General features: G+C 42.5%; 1 protein-coding gene across 2 annotated transcripts in view; it reads left to right on the top strand.

Annotated features, from left to right (window-relative positions):
- chst11 (carbohydrate (chondroitin 4) sulfotransferase 11) overlaps positions 1-21,334 on the top strand; it is an 87,381-nt gene that overhangs the window by 54,215 nt on the left and 11,832 nt on the right. For both annotated transcript variants that reach the window (XM_053415376.1, XM_053415375.1), the window contains exon 2: positions 4,257-4,342. In XM_053415376.1, the coding sequence (XP_053271351.1) occupies positions 4,257-4,342 (86 nt within the window). The remainder of the gene's footprint in view (positions 1-4,256; positions 4,343-21,334) is intronic.

Raw genomic sequence — 21,334 nt, 5'->3', positions numbered from 1 at the left:
CAGAGCACTCTAACCAGGAAGAGACGCAAACAGCCAATCATGACTGGAGACTTGATTGGTTTCTCTCTCACTCACACACACACACACACACACACACACACACACACACACACACACACACACACACACACACAGACAGAGAGCGAAGAGAAAGTAATTTCCCCAAGTTCTTGTTGATCTTTGTTTAATGAAGTTGTGCCAACATTGCTAATCACCTGTATCTCCTCCTCTCTGCTCCACTTGCATCGTTCATTTAAATCCCAATCAAGCCTCAGCACTTCAGTTTTGTGGAGGACAATAACAACACAATGCACACTTACACACACAGCCGTAAAGAAGTAGTGTGTGTGTGTGTGTGTGTGTGTGTGTGTGTGTGTGTGTGTGTGTGTGTGTGTGTGTCCAGTGTGAAGTTCGTCTCTAGCCTCTCCCACTGTGAAGGTAAGATTAGTGACAAATTAATCCTGCTCCAGCGGACTATAATCCTTTGCTGATAGATGGCGGCAGATGCTGTGCGTGATTGCGGCTGTGTACTGAGCATGTGCAGGAGGGGGCCTGCTCTTTAAGGGGTTTTGCACGAGTTAAATTTCAGGCTTAATCACCAACTCTGACAGTATAAAAAGAAGATTTTGACTTTGCTGTTGTTTCTTTTATTTTGTCCATTCCCAGTTTGTCCCGTTTTGGATGTTTTAAGGGACCTGTGAAACTGGTAGAGTTCTGACAGACTGTATCTCTATTTAAAGGAGCGTCGTTTGGGTAGAAGTGTTGGGAGCATAACAGTAAGTCTATTAGGAAGCACTCATAGTGTTCCCTGTGGTTCTCAGTGGAGGAAAGAGTGGCCTGCTTGTTGTATTGAGCTGGAAGCTTCCCAGCTTTGCTCCACCTGCTGTTAAAAGAACTGGTGAAGTTGCAATGGAAGAGTTTTCTGCAGCGGGATGATGGAAACTGGGAGGATGAAGAGAGAGTATGAATGAAGCTGAATAGAGTGTGTGCTGTGTATGGATGTTTGTGCACTCAGCACACAGAGCAACACTTTCCTTCAGGATACACACTGACTGGGCCGCTGGTGTTTGAGCTGGCAGGGATCCGCTCAGAGCATTACAGCCAGAGGAGGAGGGGACATGCTGCTACCATGTCAGGGTGTTGATGAATTGCCCATATCAATTTACCCATCTCACGGGATCTTGCCGCATTTCAGTGTTTTCAGCAAAACATTTGGTAATATGATGAAGAGTGAAAGACTTGGGTAGGGGGAACTATGATCTTGCATCATCATCATCAATTGATATCATATTCAAATTTCAGATTTATTTTAATAGTTTAAAATTGTTCCAGTGGTTAAACAGTGCCAGAAACTACACACTTTTTCACTTTTTCTTAAAGCACAAAACTACAAGGAAGTTGAAATGTAACATATTAACTGTTAACAGTACAAAGTATACTTGACCTAAACATAAAAATGAGTCCAAAACTCCCAATAAATATATACATCAAAATCACATAATAAAATAAAACCTGCTCCAACCAGGAATGAGGAGGATTAGCTAAATTCAAGTTAGCGAAAACCAATTCTATGGATCTGTAAATTCAAAATTTTATATTCAGCATTATGTTTCAGACTTAAAATCACCCTCAAAATGTGAACGGCACACATGACACCTGCTGTAACTCCATGATTTCCTTCATAAAATTACAGGCTAATATAGGTTTTGGTTTCTTAATTGATCATAGAGACTGTGGAGAGATGGTGGTGGTGACAGATGTCTTAGCCTGCTTTAAAATAAAAAGTAAAAAAAAGTTGAGTTGAACTCATATATTGCACTTAGATGTAGCACTAGTAGTTTCACTTTTTTGAAGACTAATTGTACTATGTACCCTCGTGGTTAAATGCACTAATTGTAAGTCGCTTTAGATAAAAGCATCAGCTAAATGTTTATATTTTAGTGTAATGCAATGCTTAGCTAGCAGGAAACCCTCTGTTTATACTACCTACTAAAACTGCAGTATAATAAAAAAAATCGCTTACATTTACAAGTTTATAGGTTAATATGACAATAAACAGTAGATTTATTATATTGGCTAAATTACTACTTAAAGTCATTTGTCTTCTTTAAGATCTATGCTTCTGATTAAGCACCACTCAGCCCAGCAACTACAAATCTTCTCTATGTTTGTCACTTCTGACCACTTTCAATGCCACATGGTGCAGACATTCACACATGTACACACACATACCTTGAGCTACACCTCGAGCCTGTCCACACTAATCACCACTGCTTTGCTGATTCAGCTTGCAGGGTGTGGGAGTATGTGCATGTGTGTGCATGCTCTTCTGCATGAGCGAGCCAGGGAAGCAGATATTCAATGAGTGTATTCTTGAACTGAGAGCTCTCCTCCTCTGAGAATATGGTAATGGCCTGTATACATCTTCCACAGTAGGATGGAGGATTGAACAGCATAAATAAAGAGCCTCTGTAGCAACAGGGTTATCAATCATCAGCGTGTGTTTGTGTGTGTGTGTGTGTGTGTGTGTGTGTGTGTGTGTGTGTGTGTGTGTGTGTGTGTTTGTGTGTGTGTGTGAGTGTGAGTGTGTGCGTGTATGCATATGTAATGTAAATACATCTCTTTATTCTCCCCTCAGTGTTTGAAGGTCACTGCTGTCTGTTGGGGCTCGTTACACTAACAAGTGCTCAGCTCCCTCCCTCTCAGCGGCTCAGTCTGTGGGTTTGGTTTGGGGGACAACAGAGGACTAACAGTAAACCTACAGGGGAACAGGGATAATCTGTATTCTACTCCAACCTCAAAAAACTCCATTCCTTAATTTTTAGCCAGGAATAAAAGAAAAATCAACAGCCTCCTGAGAAATGTGAACTGTCTGGTGTTCCTCCTTCCTGTGTAGCTGCAAATGTGAAATCTGACATAATCATCTTTACATAGCACATATGCAAATGTGTATCCTTACTCTATTGACCAAGCATGTGAACACATTCACAGAATAATCTTACACACTAATGCGTTCGACACACAAGTCAGGTCAAAGCAATATTATTCCTAAATCCCTCGTCAGCATGTTTCTCATGCATATTAATGTTGTGAGAACTTTTCACCAGAAGATACACTTTATGCATTTTATTAAATGCCTTCAAACACATGTTCATCTGTGAACACGAGGCAGATGACGTGGGGAATAACTTCACATTAAACCCTTGGCTGCCGTCTTAGTGGTTCATTTTCTTTCCTGACGGTCCTGTGCCGTCCTTCAGCACTTTTCCATCCAGAGTCATTGGAGAGAGTGTGTTGGCGGGGGCGGAGTGTTGCGCTGGCTGCTCCCACTGAGCCACTGCCAGCAGCTACTGCTCTGTATTGAGTTGTCTAAAGAGCTGAGAGCCTGCCAAACAAACGCTGAACTGTGACTTCGCCCTTGGCATATGGTCACTGCTCTAATAATTTATTCCTTAAGCTTTCTGCTTCCTTGCATCAGTTTAAAAGTTGTTTAAAGTGATGGTTCCCAAAGTGGCATCCTTGACGAACTGTCCATCTAAAACAAAACACAGAGGGGAAAGATTTGACAGGGAGTGAGTCCTGCGATAAAAGATCTTTTGTGCATGTCATTAAAGAAAGACAACAGGACTCTTCTTGAAGTGGGCTGTGTGACAAACCCTTATGAAACAGAGGTCAATTGTGCAGGTATGTTAGAGTTCCTATAATAAAGACTTAGGCAGAAGCCAAATAAAAATCATTTTGCTTCTATATTTGGACTCGTTTGGTGTCCTTCTCCATATTTCATCACAATATGTCAAGTGAGGCTATGTTGTTTTTTTAAAAAGAAATAATCTCTTTTTAGTTTTTCTGCCACAAACTATTTGGTCTGGTATTTCCAGTAGGCCATGGTAGTTAATGTTCGTTGCTGTCTACTCCTGAGTCTTTCCTATTTCTATATCTGTAATACTACATTTTAGCATGCCACAAATAAACATTTCGAAAGTTTAACAAAAGTAAAAAGATGAAAACACACAGACACGTTGTCGCCAATCATGAAACCTGTTTAAAATGGACAGTGCCCACACTTCAACTTCACATAGCATCAAGGAATCAGATTTGTCAAACCACTTCCTGTCAAGGAGGCTTAGAAAATGAAAGCCCTGTGTAGTGTCAACCCACTGTTTCTGATTAAATCTACCTCACAGCCCTGAACATGTTTCCCTTGTTTACCTTTTCGGATTGGGTTGGTTTGTAAGTCTGTTCTTATTGTTTTGCAGTCATGCGGAGGAACCCCTTCATGGTTGACAGCTGCTGTAGGAAAGGGTCCCGCAACGCCTTGCAGGAGCTCTACAACCCAACACAGGTAAGGATGCTCACATTCACACATCACTATCTGCTCTCTTTGTATGTATCTCTCTGTTGACCCTATTAAGTTGTTTTATGCCTGCCTATGCACAAGCCTGTTTCTAAAATGTTTTCGCTTTCTTATTCCTAAATAAGGTTATTTGCTGTGTCTCTACCAACCAGAACAACAGAGTAAACCACTTTTACATAGACTATCCTAACTTCAGTGCATGAGCATGATCATGATCTTTCTTTTGAGGAATGACAGCAGATAACAAAAAGATAGTTTTTCTCTGAAGGACTAACCTCTCTTGAAGACATATAGGTGGTAGGATAAAATTTAAGCCATAGTGGTAGTACCTTTCTATTTGTATTCTCTTGTCTACCTTATTCGGATCTGTCTGCTGCTGTAACAAGGGGATTATCAAGATGTGAGATCAATAAAGTTTTATCTTAGTTTATCTTATTTCATCTTATCTTAGTATTTACTCACTTGTCTGTACAAAGAGTAAGGCTATTGTTGTCCTACCAGTGTTTGTGAAACTTCACTTCATTAAACCTTTCACAATTTCGACATTAAGAGCAAAATCAGATGGTGGTGGTGACAAAGGTCTGAACCTGCTAAGCTAGCAGGACCCCCTTGATTTATGCTCCCTACTAAAACGGCAGTATAATGTAAAAGCCTATGTTCACAAGTTTATGGGTCAAATTGACAACCAACAATAGATGAATTATATTATATTTTGGCTAAATTACTTCTTAAAGTCATTCCCCCTTCTCATAAACCATGTTTGTGATTTAGCACCACTCAGCCACTTTTCACCACTTTCCAAAACATATGATACATTTTAGCATGGTTCACTAAGCATCCAAGCAGTCTTTGGGCCAGAAAAACCTTTTCCTATTAAGGACCATATACATTTTCACAACATCCTTAAATGGCCAAATGATTTAACACATGGAACACACTGACCTCTCTAATGTGATGGCTGGAACTGCTTTTCTTTGGTGAAGCATCTGATGGTGATGTTGCTGTCAGCAAGTTTTCCAGGTTTGTGTCAGTCGGTCGTGATGTGAGTCAAAGTCTTTTCAAAAGTCAGAGTTGAACGGAGCTCTTCACAACAGTCGTTTTTCCCAAACAGATACAAACTTCAGTGCATGTTTCCTCAGAATGTGAAAATCCTCAGAGCATACACACAGTTTGTAGAACTCATCGAGATGGAGGCTGTTGTAGTTTTGAGTGGGTATTTGCTTTGCAGCTCAGTGATGTCATGTAGGAGATTGTTAGGAGCAACAGCTTTTTCCACATCCAAGGACTCATAAATATAGTTCCTTTTGTCTTTTTTCATGTCCTGAAACCTGTCGACCAGTGCTGGAAGAAGTTTTGTAAACTCAGCAGCGTATTCAAAGTCATTGCAGCCTTTTGTCCTTGAGGGATTGGAGCGCACAATGCTAATGCACAGTTTTACTTTGCCCAGTTCCAGCAGCTGTGCGGTGGCAACAAGACTCCTTCACACAATCTCCTTCTGAATGAGGTTTCAGCTTCTTAACTGCTTCCTCCCTCACTACAAAACTACACAACATTGTCTCCGTCAAAATGTGGTCCTTTGAGAGCAGCTGGTTGTGCACCGAACTCACACAAACAGCATTGTTTTCATCATAACGTATTTGTTCTCACATTTTAGCTGCATGTTTCCAGCTGTAATGACCTCAAGATTGGTATTTGTTTTTACTGCAATTGTGTCCCCACAATCTACCCTGTCACACAACAGTAACAGTGGCTAACTTTCTTTAAAAAAACAGAACACTATTACCAGAGTTGCTAAATATTGACATGCTTTTATTTACAGAAAAATATGAGCAAACTAAAACTTGGACATCCACCCAAAAACCGGAAATATACACAATGCAATAGATCGTTCCACGTCACCTGTCTGGGTTACAGCCTCACTTCAGCCTTCTGTCGACACAGAAGACTGACTCAAACATACATGTAAGAAACTGAATTTCAAATATGCTGTTCATTAAAACAATGCTGATATTAGAATAATTAGGATTCTGTTCGTATGAACAATGCAAAGCACATAGAAGAACATTTGTGATGTAAGTTCATACAGATTAGTTCCCAACGGAGCAGACTTTCATACATCAACTAGCTCTGTACGTGAGTAATTAGTCTTTTTTTTACAGTAATTTGATAGGTTGACACCTTTTTGTGTCATTCATCTTGTTGTGAAGAAGAGACACTGCGTTGACAACATCATAAGTCATTTGTGATCATGATGCAATAAACCACATCCAGGTCATTTTTGTCTGATGGAATCTCAGACAGACCCTTTAGAAGTTTGTTTATTATTTTATGTCTATACTATTCCCGGGTTCCTTTTCTTCATTTCAGCTGTTGGGTTTAGGTAGAAGCATTTAATGTTGTTAAAGACATAATTAAAAGATCAACTCCAGCACCGTCAGCACCTTCAAATTTGCAAGTATTTCCCAGTTTGACATCAAAAGAGTCTACAGTAGGAAACAGCTGGAAAAGGGCAGACATTCACCCTGGAGCAAAATGTGACTCCTGTAACGGATGTCTGCAGCTGTTAGTCCTTTAGAAGTATGTGTGAGACATATACGTTTCTTTTCTGTGTTAGATTTTAACATCTGTCAACGTAGTGCAGCTCACGTAACTTTGTATAATTCATAACTGTACTTTCAATGTAATTGAAAAAAGTGAAAACAAATTAATTCTGTCTTTTGATCCTTCGCTGTCAAGGTTCAAGGACAGCAACATTTAACATGTATATTAATTATGTTGTCGATCATTTGTTTGATGTTGATTAAAGCCGACAGATAAGTAGTCAGGTAATTAATTAAACTCGCAGGCAAAACGTGTCCCTGCATAATTACATGGCTGTTTATGCTGTTGTTAAAATTCATACCAGACATGCACCATAAAACTTAATTGCACATAAAATCTGTATTAATTACAACATTATTTATCCATCAACACCAGATGTATAAGAGTGTTAAATGGATGGATTAAATAGTGAAACGTGTAATTTCTATCAACTGGTATGTCAGAAAACAACCAGACAGAGTATTTGAAAGTAAATTTTCACCAAAGCAACAACTCTTAAAGGAGAGACTGCTTAACCCCTGAGAGTCGTGGGAGGGGCAGAGCATTCACATTTACAATCACACCCACTGGCAATTGAGACCAATAAACCACATTGATGTTTAAACTATTAAAACATAATTCTCAGCTATGGCAGACGTGGCTGCAGAAATACCATAGAGTGGTTGGACTGGACACAAGGAACGTCATGTCATAATGGATCCCAGCACTTAATAATGATATTCTGAAATAACCTGCACCAAATAAGTCTTCACACACTTAATATTAATACTCACATAAAGTTTAGCATTAATATTACTTTAAGTTGAAGTTTTCACATTAATCAATAGATCAATTTAATGATTAATCAAATGATTTTCTTTGGTGTAGAGCTCCAAGTGTCCTTGAATGTATCACCAAGGGGAGATTTCAGACCAGTCCCTCTTTTCAATGATAATGTAACTTGGACAAAAAGCGAAGCGACCTAAGATTCGATATGCTGTCAGAGTCTCAAGCAACTGAACTGGAACCAGTAGTTTAAATGTATGATTTTGTGCAATTCATAGTTCATGAATAATTCATGTTAATCCACATTTCCCCCCCAGTGGATATTGTGGAACACAGAGGAAGGATAAGTGTACAGTGTGTAGCAGAAGCTGACAGACATACCTTTCAACAGTCTGTCAGTACTGTGGTGCAGACAATAGGACACTGCTGGAGGTGATGCTATCACAGTGATGGTGGAAGACTTTCTCCTCTTTGTTTTGTTTTTTCATCAGTGTCCTCCTCACTATACTGTAAATTATTGTCTGTCTGCCTCTTTCCTCAGCAACAAACTCTCTGTCCTCACACCTTCAGCTGTCTTTTATTCCCTCCACTTTACTTCGGGTGTCCTTCACTGTCTCTAGCTGGCCTCCCCTCTTCCTCACATTTGTTCTCTGCGGATTTATTTTTCTCTGATGGTCATTTATCACAGTGGACCTTTTAGAATTCTCCATGGGGCTTTGGCTGGTTTTTTTTGCAGCCAAGATTAGAACAGGTCTACATAGATTCACTGCAGGCTCATTTTCCACATGATCAAACTCATGTGAAGTTCCATTGATATATTTCTGTGTGCTCAGGAGGGTGTCGCTGGAGCTAGAGTAAACTTTAGTGGGTGCATGTGGTAAGTGGTCAGGAAAGAGCTGTTCCCTGTTTTTGTGTGTGTGTGTGTGTGTGTGTGTGTGTGTGTGTGTGTGGACGAGCATGCAAGCATACATCTTTTTTCAGATTAAAAAAATGTATTCAGACAAAACAACAAAGACTAGGAATAAAGAGTATAAATGCCCTTCCAAAATTATGTGAGCGAGGCCTCGACGTTCTTAATCTGGGCCTGATCTCATTTGCTATTTTTACCTTCTCATTTGTTATCACTACATAACTGTAAAATTAAACTGTGCATCCTAAGGGCCAACTCTGATCTGAATTAAAATCTGAATGAGTTGATTTACCGAATTAAGCTCTAAAGGGAATAATTTGATGTGGCCACAAAAACAGTCAAATTATCATCTAAATCGAGGAAAAGGGAAACTTTAAATAGCAATAATCTTTCCTCCTGGTGGAAGTGTGTTTTTTCTTCCTACTTCTAATCATAGATGGTCACAGAGAGGTATGCAGACTCCATGATTACCCAGCCAGGGCCTGGCTCACAGTTAGATGCTGATTCAGACATGAGAGCTGAGTCTGGTGAGTCCCACGGCTGCTTTGTGACAGGGAGGAATGACTCAGGGCTAATGTGAGACTGAGGCAGTCATTGTATTGGAAATATGTGTTTGGTGCTAAACTGTTAGGAGAGGCTGTTAGACGATCAGGTGTACGCCCTTAAAAGAGTCACTTTCCAATCATTCTACATCAGCTGATCTGGACAGAGTGTTTAGATCTTTTCTTTCATTGCTATGGCAACTGAAGTACTTCATCTGATTCTGATTCTTGTTCAGCTGCCACTTTGACAGGTTTTTGAAAGCAATGACAATGTAGGTTTGGAGGAGACTCCAGGTCCAGGAACTATCCTGAGCAGTGACATATAGGTGTTGCTTAAGTATTTGATGTTTGGCTTGCCTGATTCTTGGTGCAGGCGGCATTACCATAACCCATTACAATTTCCCGCCCAAGGCACGACCTAGACACCTTTCATGCTAACCTCAATGCTATGCTAAAGGGAAGCACACTGGGAATAAATTCAACAACCAGCTACTGCAGCTGCCTCCTCTTTCCATGCTCATTTTAATGATTGGTGTCAAACATAAACTACATTTGCATAAATTTGATTTGATTTGATTGCTTCTGTGCCGCCATTTTACAAGTTGAGCTTTTCTCAACTTCTACCACAAGCAAAGAATGCATGAAGCGACGTTGGGTTGTGCATAACGTCTCCATATTTAAAGAGAATGAGCAGCAATGAGGTTTATTGAGGCAATAACAAACAACCTGTTTTGTTGTTTTGTTCAAGAAGCTGTTGAGCAAAAATGGTCCCCAGTCACAATGTGATGCTTTTCACTTCCTCACCCGTCTCTCCAGCCACCTCCTTCAGATCTTCCTTAGGGATTCCAGGATGTCTCCGCACTCGGACATGCTCAGTATACCTCTCCAGTGAGGCTTTCCGGAGTTGGGTCATGTCAATGTGAAGTTCTCCTTGTACATGTCCCTGTGAACTAAAAAGTCAGTCAAGTGCTCAGGATCAAAAGATCTCAAAACGAGAAAAATTTGGAGACTCTACTTGAGGCTCAGGTAGAATGATGAGAACTGCGTTCATCCAGAAAAAGGTTGAAATGTTGACATATAAGAAACAATTTATATTTCGTCAACCCTGATTGGACAGGCTATAGTACTTTAAAACAGAACTTTAAAATGAACATGCTCTGAGTATTAACTAAGCTGCAGAAGGGTCGATTAGGCCTTTTAATTATGAAGGTATTCAGTTAGGGAAGTGTCTGCATGTGTCTGTGCCATTAGATAATTCCTGTCTGGATTGTTTCACCAGCTGCAGAGAGCTTGCTCACCCGACAATCCTTTCAGATTAGTCGAGTGCTTGGGGTTTTTCTCACACTTCCTCTCCCGCCCCCTCTCTGAGGGCACCTGGAGCCAGATTACCCATGGAACACAGAAAGAGAGACTGGCATGGACTTGAAAGAGGCGTCGCACCTTTCACCCACTGCAAATAAGATTAAGCAGCTGTCTCTTTGTCGCTTTGCTGTAAAACCATCAGAACAGAGCACAGCCATACAATTATTGTATGGGTTTAAGATGTGTGTGTGTGGGGGGGGGGGGGGATGTGTGCGAAGCTGGATGAATCATTTGGGGTTTGAAGACAAAGCGATTTAGATGAGGAGGCTGAACACTTTTTGTGTCTGTGTATCTGCTGAAGACTGGAGGTGAGAGGAGAGAGACAGAGGGATTTAGAGGAGATGAGCGCTCTGAGAAGATAAACTATGCTGAGAGAAGAGACTGAACAGCACAGACAACAAAGATAAACAAGATCTATAGTTTTGTTATCATCAAAGAGAACTTATTTCAAACCAGCCTGTGTTCTTGAATTACTTTACACAAAAACCTGGTTCGAAGGAGTATTTGTTCCTCATCTCAATCTCCTCAGAAGCTCATCGAGCTCATTGAGTATTGTGACCAGTTTTCACAGAAAAACATTTTTTCTCAAAGATTGAAATGTATTTTTCCTGAATTATCTGTTCAAATAATCTCAAATTTACTGCCCTTACTTCTGCCCACTCTTGTGGTGATGTTGGCCAAGTTATTGTTTCAGCCTGCTTGAGAATGTTAACAAGAAAAGGTGGTGGGGCGCAAATGAAAAAGCACACTATCCGCTATATCACACTATAAGTAATTAAATGTGTTGTCTCCCACCTTAAATATGTGAATTTACAAAACTAAAAGTTTAAGAGTTAAATAACATCATCTATCAGTTTAAAAAATGTAATATCACTTACTAAAGAAAAGTAGCAGACTTTATGATAAGTAAGAATGTTCTTTTACATTTTTTTCTTCTCATCCTCTCATCTACTCTCCCTCTGTGGTTTGTGCTCCCTGAGGCTGAAACACACCATGCACACACAAAAAGGGCAAAGTACCCATGAGGCGTTGAGGGAAACTTTAGGGCCTCTGAGGGAAAGTCAGAGCAGTCTGTTATTATCCTGTCTGTGGTGCTATAATTATACGCCCACTCTTCTCTATGAGATTTACTGACACAAACACGCACACACACACACACACACACACACACACACACACACACACACACACACGGTATACATACGGTTTACCAACAGTAAATATCTGATTGATATACATTGTAAAACTGCATTAGTGAGGCAGTATCTTCTGCCTCTGTGCTGTTCCCAGCATTTATCAAACGTATTAGGTAAGCATTGGACTGTTTACAAGTAAGCATGTCTCTGACCTCTGGTTAGTGTAGTGACCAATGACTTTGGGTCAGGGAGAGACAAACTTACAAAGGTGTCATTATCCTGATGTGGCTAAAAAAATATTTTCTCTATTTTGATATTGATGTGGTTCATGGGATGATATGGCATGTGGTGGCTGGGCCTGAAAAGTCATCCATTCAGAAGGTGGTATTACATTATAATATCAGATGTCATTGACAGGGTTCATTTAGAAAGTTGGGACTTCTTGCAACTGCATCACCACACAGCAATAACGTTAAATTGAAACTAATTTATGGTGTAAATTATGAAAAACTACTATATAAAGTTGAACACGTTCCTAGTGGGTGTGAGAATCTGCCACGATTGGGCTTTGTGACCAATTCTGCTCGTGATTTCATGGACAGGATTTTAAGGTGGCAGATTGCTTTTTGCAGATGATGTGGTTCATTTGGCTTCATCAGGCTGTGCCCTGCTGTGTGCACTGGGGCCGTTTGCAGCTGAGTCGGAAGGGGTAGGGATCAGAGTCAGCACCTTTAAGTCCAAGGTCATGTTTCCTCCTTGAAAATGGTTGATTGCTCTCCCCGGAACAGGGGGGAGTTGCTGCCCAAGTGAAGGAGTTTAAGTATCTCGGGGTCTTGTTGTGTATAGTGTTTTGAGCCTGGGCCACACCACGATTGTACCGTGAGTCATGGTTGTCTGTTGTTCACTTCTGCGGTTCTTCGTTAGGTTTCTGGTATAACTACCGTAGTTTCTGGTATAAAAGTTATTTATGTACTCAACTAAAGGCCAGGAATGTATGCAGCCGGGCATCTTCCTGTCCTACGATAACAATCAAAACCATGTTTAGAAAATGTATGATATTTTATTTATCCACTTTTGATTCAAACTTAAAAACCACAGTGAAAGGGTTACTAAAATTAGAGTACTTCTTCCTCTGATCTATACATGGCAACGCTGGAATAATAAAGAGTAAAGTCATGGTTTGTGTCAAATATGGAATGTGATGGTGATAACGATGGTATGGTATGGTTAATGTTAGGCAAATAGGTCTAAGGTTGAGTGGGTAGTGCAAAGGAAGGATGGAATTTGATCAGGCCTCGTCAGCTCCGTTGCTGAATTTGAGTGCCTTGGTTGCTGGCATACACACAGTGGCCGTTCACTACTCCCCCGCAGTGTCTTATGTAACTTCCAAAAAATATCAAATTAGTAGTTTCACTTCCCTGCTTTTCTAAATGTTTTGGTTGTGAAAACCTGGCTTCTGACTCAAATCTAAGCGGATCTGTTGGATCTGTGTATGTTCATATGGAGCTTAATTAAGAATGAGAGTTACTCACATTTTATAAGTTAGTAAAACATAATATATTTATCTCCTGGCCCCTCAATCGATAGATCACTGCAGGGATAAGTACATATAAAGAAACATTTCCTCTGGTCTTTTCCATGTCGCAGGGGAGCAGAAGGGTAGATGCTGGAAGGCCTGTTCTAGCTCTGCTGCTCCCACTTCTCATAAATTACATTATGGAAAGTTAATGTGATGCTGGCCTCAGTGGAAAGAATGATTCCACCTCATAGACTGTGAGTATTGTCAAGATTTTATGGAAGGCTGTGCCTCGTTGCCTTTCCAAGAGACTCAGGTGAAGCAAGGTGTGTGTGCGTGAGTGTATGTGTCCATGTTAGTGTGTTTGCTACAATGGTACACTGGCAGCTTTATTTGTGCGTATTCTATAAATACCAGTCTGTAAGCAGAGGGTCAGAGAGAGACTGCATTCAGTGCTCACTCTGTGTGTGCATGTGTGTGTGTGTGCGTGTGAGAAAGTGAGATGCTTTGATGAATCCCATTCATCTTTGTTTAGATCTTAGACTTCACAGCTCATATGATGAGAGAGAAGCCGAAGCACAAGGTGAAGACGAGGGCTGTACACAAATCAGGTTTTAGGAGACCATGTTTAAAAAACTGAAATGAGTATAGATTCCGCTGCAGCACTTCAATCTATTCTTCTTGATTGTGTTTTCATTTATATTGCAGCTCTTAGAGCTCTTGACACATGTAAGTCTTCCAGAGACAATGGATTGATAATGAGGAAACAGCATCTAAACAGGTGGCGGTATCATGCTGCACGATTTCAACTAATAGAGGGAATATTTTAACAGCAATACTGTCTCACGCTGTGTTTAAATCGTAACAGGAACAAGTTTTTATGCCTCCATGATGAAGGCATTATTTTTTACAAGTTATCGAGTTCGCATTTATGTGAGCCCGATTTCTCTTGAATCCCTTAATGACAGTCTTCAACTTTTGTCCAAATATGTAAGTTTGGCTGAAGAATTATTTTTGAATCGATTTTGACGTTTTTTCCTGGTGAACATGTTATCTTAAGAACGTATCCAGAGAATCTTTCTTATTTGGACTCACGGATTAACTGATTACATTTGGGTAGTGAAAGGTCCCAGTGGCCTCACAAAACAGGTTTTTGGCCTTTCAAACATGACACCGCCAGTCTGCCCTCAATTTTGACCTCTGTGATTGTGAATTCAATGTTTCCGTAACACCTCTGGTTCGGAGAGGCAGGGTGGTACGTTTAGTTAAATCTTAAAGGAAAATATGTTTCATGCAGCTTCTTTAAACAAAGGGTTCCAATTATCCGCAAGTTCTGGGAAAGAGATTATTTACAGAAATGTGTTTCCATATTTATGCTAACTCAAGAGCCAACATCACATTCTGCATATATATACCAGTAGTATTTCTAGTCTCCATTTTGGAGCTATAATTTCAAAAGATTATGCCTCATATTTCATGACAATCCTCCCAATGGTCATTGAGATATTTTTCAGTCTCCACCAAAATGGTGGACTTACTATTTGACAGTCAGACTGACAATGGTTTCCCTAGAGCCATTCAGCTAGCTGGGCTCAGGACTTACACTATTGAATAATTTTCTGATTCAACATGTCAACCAAGCTGCCTGCTGTGACAGTAGACGAAAGACAGGGCCTGCAGCTCTCCTCGGAATGTGACATTATTTTCAATGACTAGCTTGTAAAGTAGCTGGCTGCTTTTAGCAAAAATTTAGTTTACCTACTTTGAGTGCAGAGCAGTAGCATCACCAGGGTTTTTTAAATGAGCTTAACAAGCAACTAATCAACGTTGTTCCTCCTCGGGCGGCCGCTTCTCCTCGCGGCGCCGAGGAGCCCATGCAGCTGGGGAGGATGAAACTTACTCCGCGGGAGCGTCAACGTCGCCGGCTTCAAGGACTGTGTGGTTACTGCGGGCAGGAGGGACATCTTCTGGTGCACTGCCCGTCGCTGCCAAAAGGGGGGGCTCACCATTCACCGGAGGAGCGTTGGTGAGCCAGTCCTCTCTCGGTTCGTCTTCTCCTCGGCTGATGGTGAAAGGTACTGTTTCGTGGGAGCAGACCTCCCGTCCCCTGTCCGTCCTGGTGGATTCGGGGGCGGATGATAACTTTATGGACTCTAGTTTTGCTGCTCAGGTGCACATTCCCTGTCAGTCCCTTCCTCACCCGAAGAGGGTATTTGCTTTAGATGGCAGGCTTCTCGCTCAGGTTACCCACCGCACTGTCCCCGTTAGTTTAAGGTTATCTGGTAATCATCACGAAGCTATTTCTTTTTTTTTTATTCCTTCTCCGGCTTCCCCAGTAGTTTTAGGGTTGCCTTGGTTAAAACTTCATAATCCTCAGATTGACTGGTCTTCTGTTTCTATTCTTAATTGGAGTTTATTTTGTCATTCACATTGTTTACATCCCGCCATTCCGTCCACATTGTCTTCCTCGCCTTCTCTTCCCAAACCTGTGGACGTTAGCTCTGTGCCCTCAGTGTATCATCACCTCAAGGAGATTTTCAGTAAAGACCGGGCGCTGTCTCTCCCACCCCACAGACCATACGACTGTGGGATTGATCTGCTCCCTGACGCTCCTTACCCTTCGAGCAAACTTTACAACTTATCTAAACCTGAGCGAGAGGCCATGGAGTCATATATCACAGACTCTTTAGCCACAGGACTTATTCGTCCTTCGTCTTCGCCATTGGGGGCAGGATTTTTTTTTGTGGAGAAAAAGGACAAGTCCCTTCGCCCATGTATTGACTTCAGGGGTCTAAATAACATTACAGTGAGGAACAAGTACCCCCTCCCTCTCATCGACTCCGCGTTCGGACCCTTGCACGAGGCAACTATTTTTACAAAATTGGATCTCCGGAACGCTTACCATTTGGTGAGAATTAGGGAGGGGGACGAGTGGAAGACGGGGTTTAACACTCCCCTTGGACATTTTGAATATTTAGTTATGCCGTTTGGGCTCACGAATGCCCCTGCGGTGTTCCAAACTTTGATTAATGATGTATTAAGGGACATGTTAAATTGTTTTGTGTTTGTCTACCTTGATGACATTTTGATTTTCTCCCGAAGTCTCCAGGAGCACATTCAGCATGTTAAGTTTGTTTTAAAAAGACTCCTGGAGAATAGACTCTATGTTAAAGCTGAGAAATGCGAGTTTCATGTTTCCTCTGTTAGCTTTTTGGGTTTTGTGGTGGAGAAGGGCCAGATCAAGCCCGACCCTGCCAAGATTAAGGCAGTGGCCGAATGGCCTACTCCTACATCAAGGAAGCAACTCCAGCGGTTTCTCGGGTTTGCAAATTTTTACCGCAGATTTATCCGGGACTATAGTCGGGTTGCCACATCTCTTACCAAATTGACGTCAGTTAAAGTGCCTTTTGTGTGGTCGCCGGCAGCGGAGTGTGCTTTTGCAAGACTGAAATGTTTGTTTTCATCTGCTCCTGTGTTAATTCATCCTGACCCCTCTTTACAGTTCATAGTGGAGGTGGATGCCTCGGACTCTGGGGTGGGGGCCGTGCTCTCACAACGCTCCTTGTCGGACCAGAAACAACATCCCTGTGCCTTTTTCTCCCGCCAGCTCTCTCCTGTGGAGAGAAACTATGACGTGGGGAACCGGGAGCTGTTGGCGGTCGTTCTGGCATTACAGGAGTGGAGGCACTGGCTCGAGGGATCCTATCATCCATTCATTGTCTGGTCAGATCATAAAAACCTTTCCTACCTCCGTTCTGCCTGTAGGCTCAATTCTCGCCAGGCTCGGTGGGCGTTGTTCCTGGGGCGTTTTCAGTTTACTCTGACCTACAGACCGGGATCTAAGAACGTCAAGCCGGACGCGCTGTCACGTCAGTTTTCCCCCCCTGCGGAGGACACGGCGGCGGGCACCATTTTGCCATCCTCCTGTGTGGTCGGAGCAGCGGGCTGGGAGATCAAGGGTGTGGTCCAGGGGGCTCTTAGGGATCAACCGTCTCCGCAAGGCTGTCCTGCAGGCAAGCTGTTTGTTCCCACTGCAGTTAGGTCTCCAGTTCTGCAGTGGGGACACTCCTCCCGGGTTGCTTGTCATCCTGGTTCCCGGCGGACCCTGGCCCTCATTCAGCAACGGTTCTGGTGGCCTTCAATGGACGTCGATACCAGAGAGTTCGTCGCTGCCTGTTCTGTCTGCGCCCGAAGCAAGGCATCTCATCGAGCTCCTGTTGGATTACTGCGCCCCTTACTCATCCCTCACCGCCCTTGGTCGCATGTGGCGGTGGACTTCATCACTGGTCTTCCACCTTCTGAAGGCTACACGGTCATACTTACCGTGGTTGACCGTTTCTCCAAGGCAGCTCACTTCATCCCACTTCCCAAGCTGCCTACCGCCTTGGAGACCGCCAACCTGTTGGTCATGCACGTTTTCCGCCTTCACGGCATTCCTGTGGACATCGTTTCGGACAGGGGGCCGCAGTTCTCCGCTAGAACGTGGAAAGCGTTCTGCCAGGCGTTGGGGGCAACGGCCAGCCTATCCTCCGGCTACCATCCACAGACCAACGGCCAGACAGAACGGGCAAATCAGGATTTAGGGGCGGCTCTGCGATGTGTTTCTGCAGAACATCCGGCGTCCTGGGCCACACACCTCCCCTGGATTGAATACGCTCACAACTCCCTGGTCTGCTCCGCCACAGGTATGTCTCCCTTCTTGGCTTCTAATGGGTTCCAACCTCCGCTTTTCCCTTCCCAGGAGACTGACGTGGCAGTGCCATCCGTTCGGGAGCACCTTCTTCGGGTTCGTCGGGTTTGGCGCGAGGCTCGGGCAGCTCTCGTCCGGACAGCTGCTCGCAACCAGCGAGTGGCTGACCGCCACCGCATCCCGGCTCAGAACTACCAGCCGGGACAGAGGGTCTGGCTGTCATCCCGGGATCTGCCGCTTCTCACGGAGTCCCGGAAGCTGACCCCTCGATTTATTGGTCCATTTGAGATCGAGCGGATCATAAATCCGGTTTCAGTAAGGCTTAAACTTCCCGTGGCTCTCAGGATTCATCCGACGTTCCACGTTTCTCTCCTCAAGCCAGTGGCCTCCAGTCCCCTAAGTCCTCCTGCCGAGCCTCCTCCACCCACCCTGAACATTGACGACCACCCTGCATACACGGTTAGCAGAGTTTTGGACGTTCGTCGGCGAGGTAGGGGGTTTCAATACCTAGTGGATTGGGAAGGATATGGGCCTGAGGAACGACAATGGGTGTCCCGTTCACTCATCCTGGATCCCTCTATTCTCCATGACTTTTATACCCGTTTTCCGGATAGACCGGGCCGGCCGCCAGGTGGCGTCCCTTGAGGGGGGGGTACTGTGAGGATTGTGTGTACGGTTGTTGTTTTGTGTTGTCTTCTCTTTCCCTTCTTCTCCCTGTGCAGGTTGGTTGTGGCAGGGGGCGTGGCTGGCCCTGGGTGCTACAGACGAGACACACCTGCAATCAATCGCTACTCATCATCCACCCCATAAAGGCCTGGTCTTTCCACCACTTCAGTGCCGGATTATTCACTGCTCAACGAACCTCCTGGTGACTCTCCGCTCAACAACACTTCTTGGTTTCATCCCGGATCATCCAGCCAGCCAGCACCCGGCCGATCCAACCTGCTCCTGCGTTCACATTAATAAACTTTGTTCTTCATTCAACTATTTCCCCGTCTGTGTCTGCTTCGGGGTCCGAACCTGACTTCCACCCTAACAACATCGTCCTAAAAAAGATTCAATATGGCTACCTGCTTATACAAGCATAGCACTACTAGAGCAAAAACTTAACTGGGTATTGTTAAGTCTATTGTGACAGATGACTAAACTAAAACAACTAGAGCATCTTATCTGGGAAGATGTCCCATGTCAGTTTGTGGTAATTTTGATAAAAAAAACAACAACTGTATACATTAATGTGCTCTAATTATAGATTAGAATAATAAACTCTTACAAAAGGAGCCAATAATAGGGATTCTTATACTTGGTAAACTTGAGGCGCTGTGCTGTTAGTAATTCAGCTTCACTTAGTTACACTCTTCGTTCCATCCTTCCTCATTAAATCCCCTTCCAGCTTCTTCCGTTGCAACCATCAGCAGATCAGGAGGAAGCTATTTATTACTGCGCTCGTATCTGAAGGGTCCGCGCTGCGCTGATTCTCACTTCATATTTCAAGCTCATAACAGTGATAATAATACAGCTGTGGCGAGGAAATTAAGTCTTGAAATATGGATGCAAAATCTCCAAGTTCCCCTGTCATAAGTTTCTTACACATTGTACCAACAAATGTGCAGTGACAAGAAAAAAAGCATCATCGTGAACAAAGGTTTTGTCTCCAACTCCTCCCAGACTCTTGAAATGAGACGGTAGTAATGTCTCTATTTGCATATCCGACACTGATAATTACTTTTATGCTGAAATTAAGTCTAAATGTATGCATGAGGATTTTCCTTCCCTCTCCTCCCCTTCTGAATTGTTTTCCTGTTTAGATGAACAAGTTTTCCAGCCAGAATGGATGCAGTTGCCAAGTGAAAAATCTCGCTTAACCTCACATTTAAATGAATATGTGGTATCATGCTTGCTGCGACATCTGTGTGAAGCTTGATGTCTCTGAGCCGATAAAAAGGAGAGGGTTTCATTTACAAAGAGCTGCCGTCACTGATACACCTTAGCATGAATAAGGGAGGAGTGGAGAGCACACAAAGGAAGACGAAAGGGAGGGAACAAAGTGGGAGAGGGATAATTATATTTATGTGCACACACATTTCCTTTTGGGAACAAGATTGAAAAACTAATAAATGGTAAATGGTCTGTATTTATTGAAAACTTTTCTAGGCTTGGTGACCACTCAAACTGCTTTACAGTACAGTACCATTTTTTTAGGGCTATGAGTATGCTCCAAACAATGATGTCACGGCTCAGGCTGAGATCTTCTCATCGTAATGCGTAAATGTGCTGATAACATTAACATTATTATAATATCTTAAAATAATTCATCAGGGTGGATCTGTCTTGAATAACATTGAGAACATTTTAACATTTTGAATTCAAAATGGAAAAAACCTTTCAAATTAATATAGATGGAACGGTGCTGACCTGACCTGTTTCCACACATGACCATCTATTGAAAAAAGTAACGGACTGTGAAAGATGACTTTTACAGACATGATCCTGAAATATCTCAGATTCTGTGTTTGTTTACTTCATGATACTCACCTACTTAGTTTTGGTGCTTTTCTTGATTTACTTCAGAGATTGAGTACCATATCACAGAAATGCCTTTGTATGTTGTCATGAGATAAAAAGGTGAAAAAGATTGATTTCCAAACCATGCACTTGATCGATTGTGCAGGTGGAGACATGGCTATTGAAAGAGAAATACATAAGAACCTCTTTAGTCAGACTGTTTTAGCATGTCACACTTGGTTATTTGAGTATTTCATGTTTCTCTCAGCCCCGACCAGTACAGCACTGAAAAGCCACACTTTTGAGTAGTACGGAGCAGTAAAGCTTCAGGCCACAGTACAATCAATTTAGATTCCACGAGGAAACGGTGGCACTATACCCTGGAGGGGAACTCAGACCCAGAGGAAAAATAACATTAGAAAACATTCCTGCCCTTCAAATGCAAAGCCTCCAGGCTGCTCTCCGCCTTAGACTCTTGTCATTCCTTCCCATCTCTCTCCCGTCCTTCCTGCCAAGGTCCACTTCAGCACAAGTCTCACTGTGAATATGAAATATGCTTCAGATGATTGATTGCTGGGTAAATTTGGGCATATTGAACACTCAATATCAGTGATATCCTCCAGTATCATTATTTTCCTCCATACCCATGTACTAATCTCTATATAGTCTCAGATAGGGGAAAAAGATAGTCGGTGAAGGGTAAGTATTATAAAATAGAGAGGCTGAACTTAACAACACTGTTTCTGTCTGCTCGTCTATTTTGGTTCAGTTTCATTCACTTTAGAGTTCTTTATTGTCACAGAAATAATCATTGTTGCTACATATCTCAACAAAAAACTAAAATACATGATACAGTTTTCATACGTGAAGGAAAAAGTTAATTGATTCTGTTCTGATTAAGATTAAATTTATTTCATTCTAATACTAAAATGCACGGCGAGTTACAATAAATG

Source organism: Pleuronectes platessa, chromosome 22 (genome assembly GCF_947347685.1).
Source record: "Pleuronectes platessa chromosome 22, fPlePla1.1, whole genome shotgun sequence".
Lineage (NCBI taxonomy): Eukaryota > Metazoa > Chordata > Actinopteri > Pleuronectiformes > Pleuronectidae > Pleuronectes > Pleuronectes platessa.
Note: the sequence above shows the minus strand (reverse complement) of the source record. Positions and strands in the feature narration are given on the sequence as shown.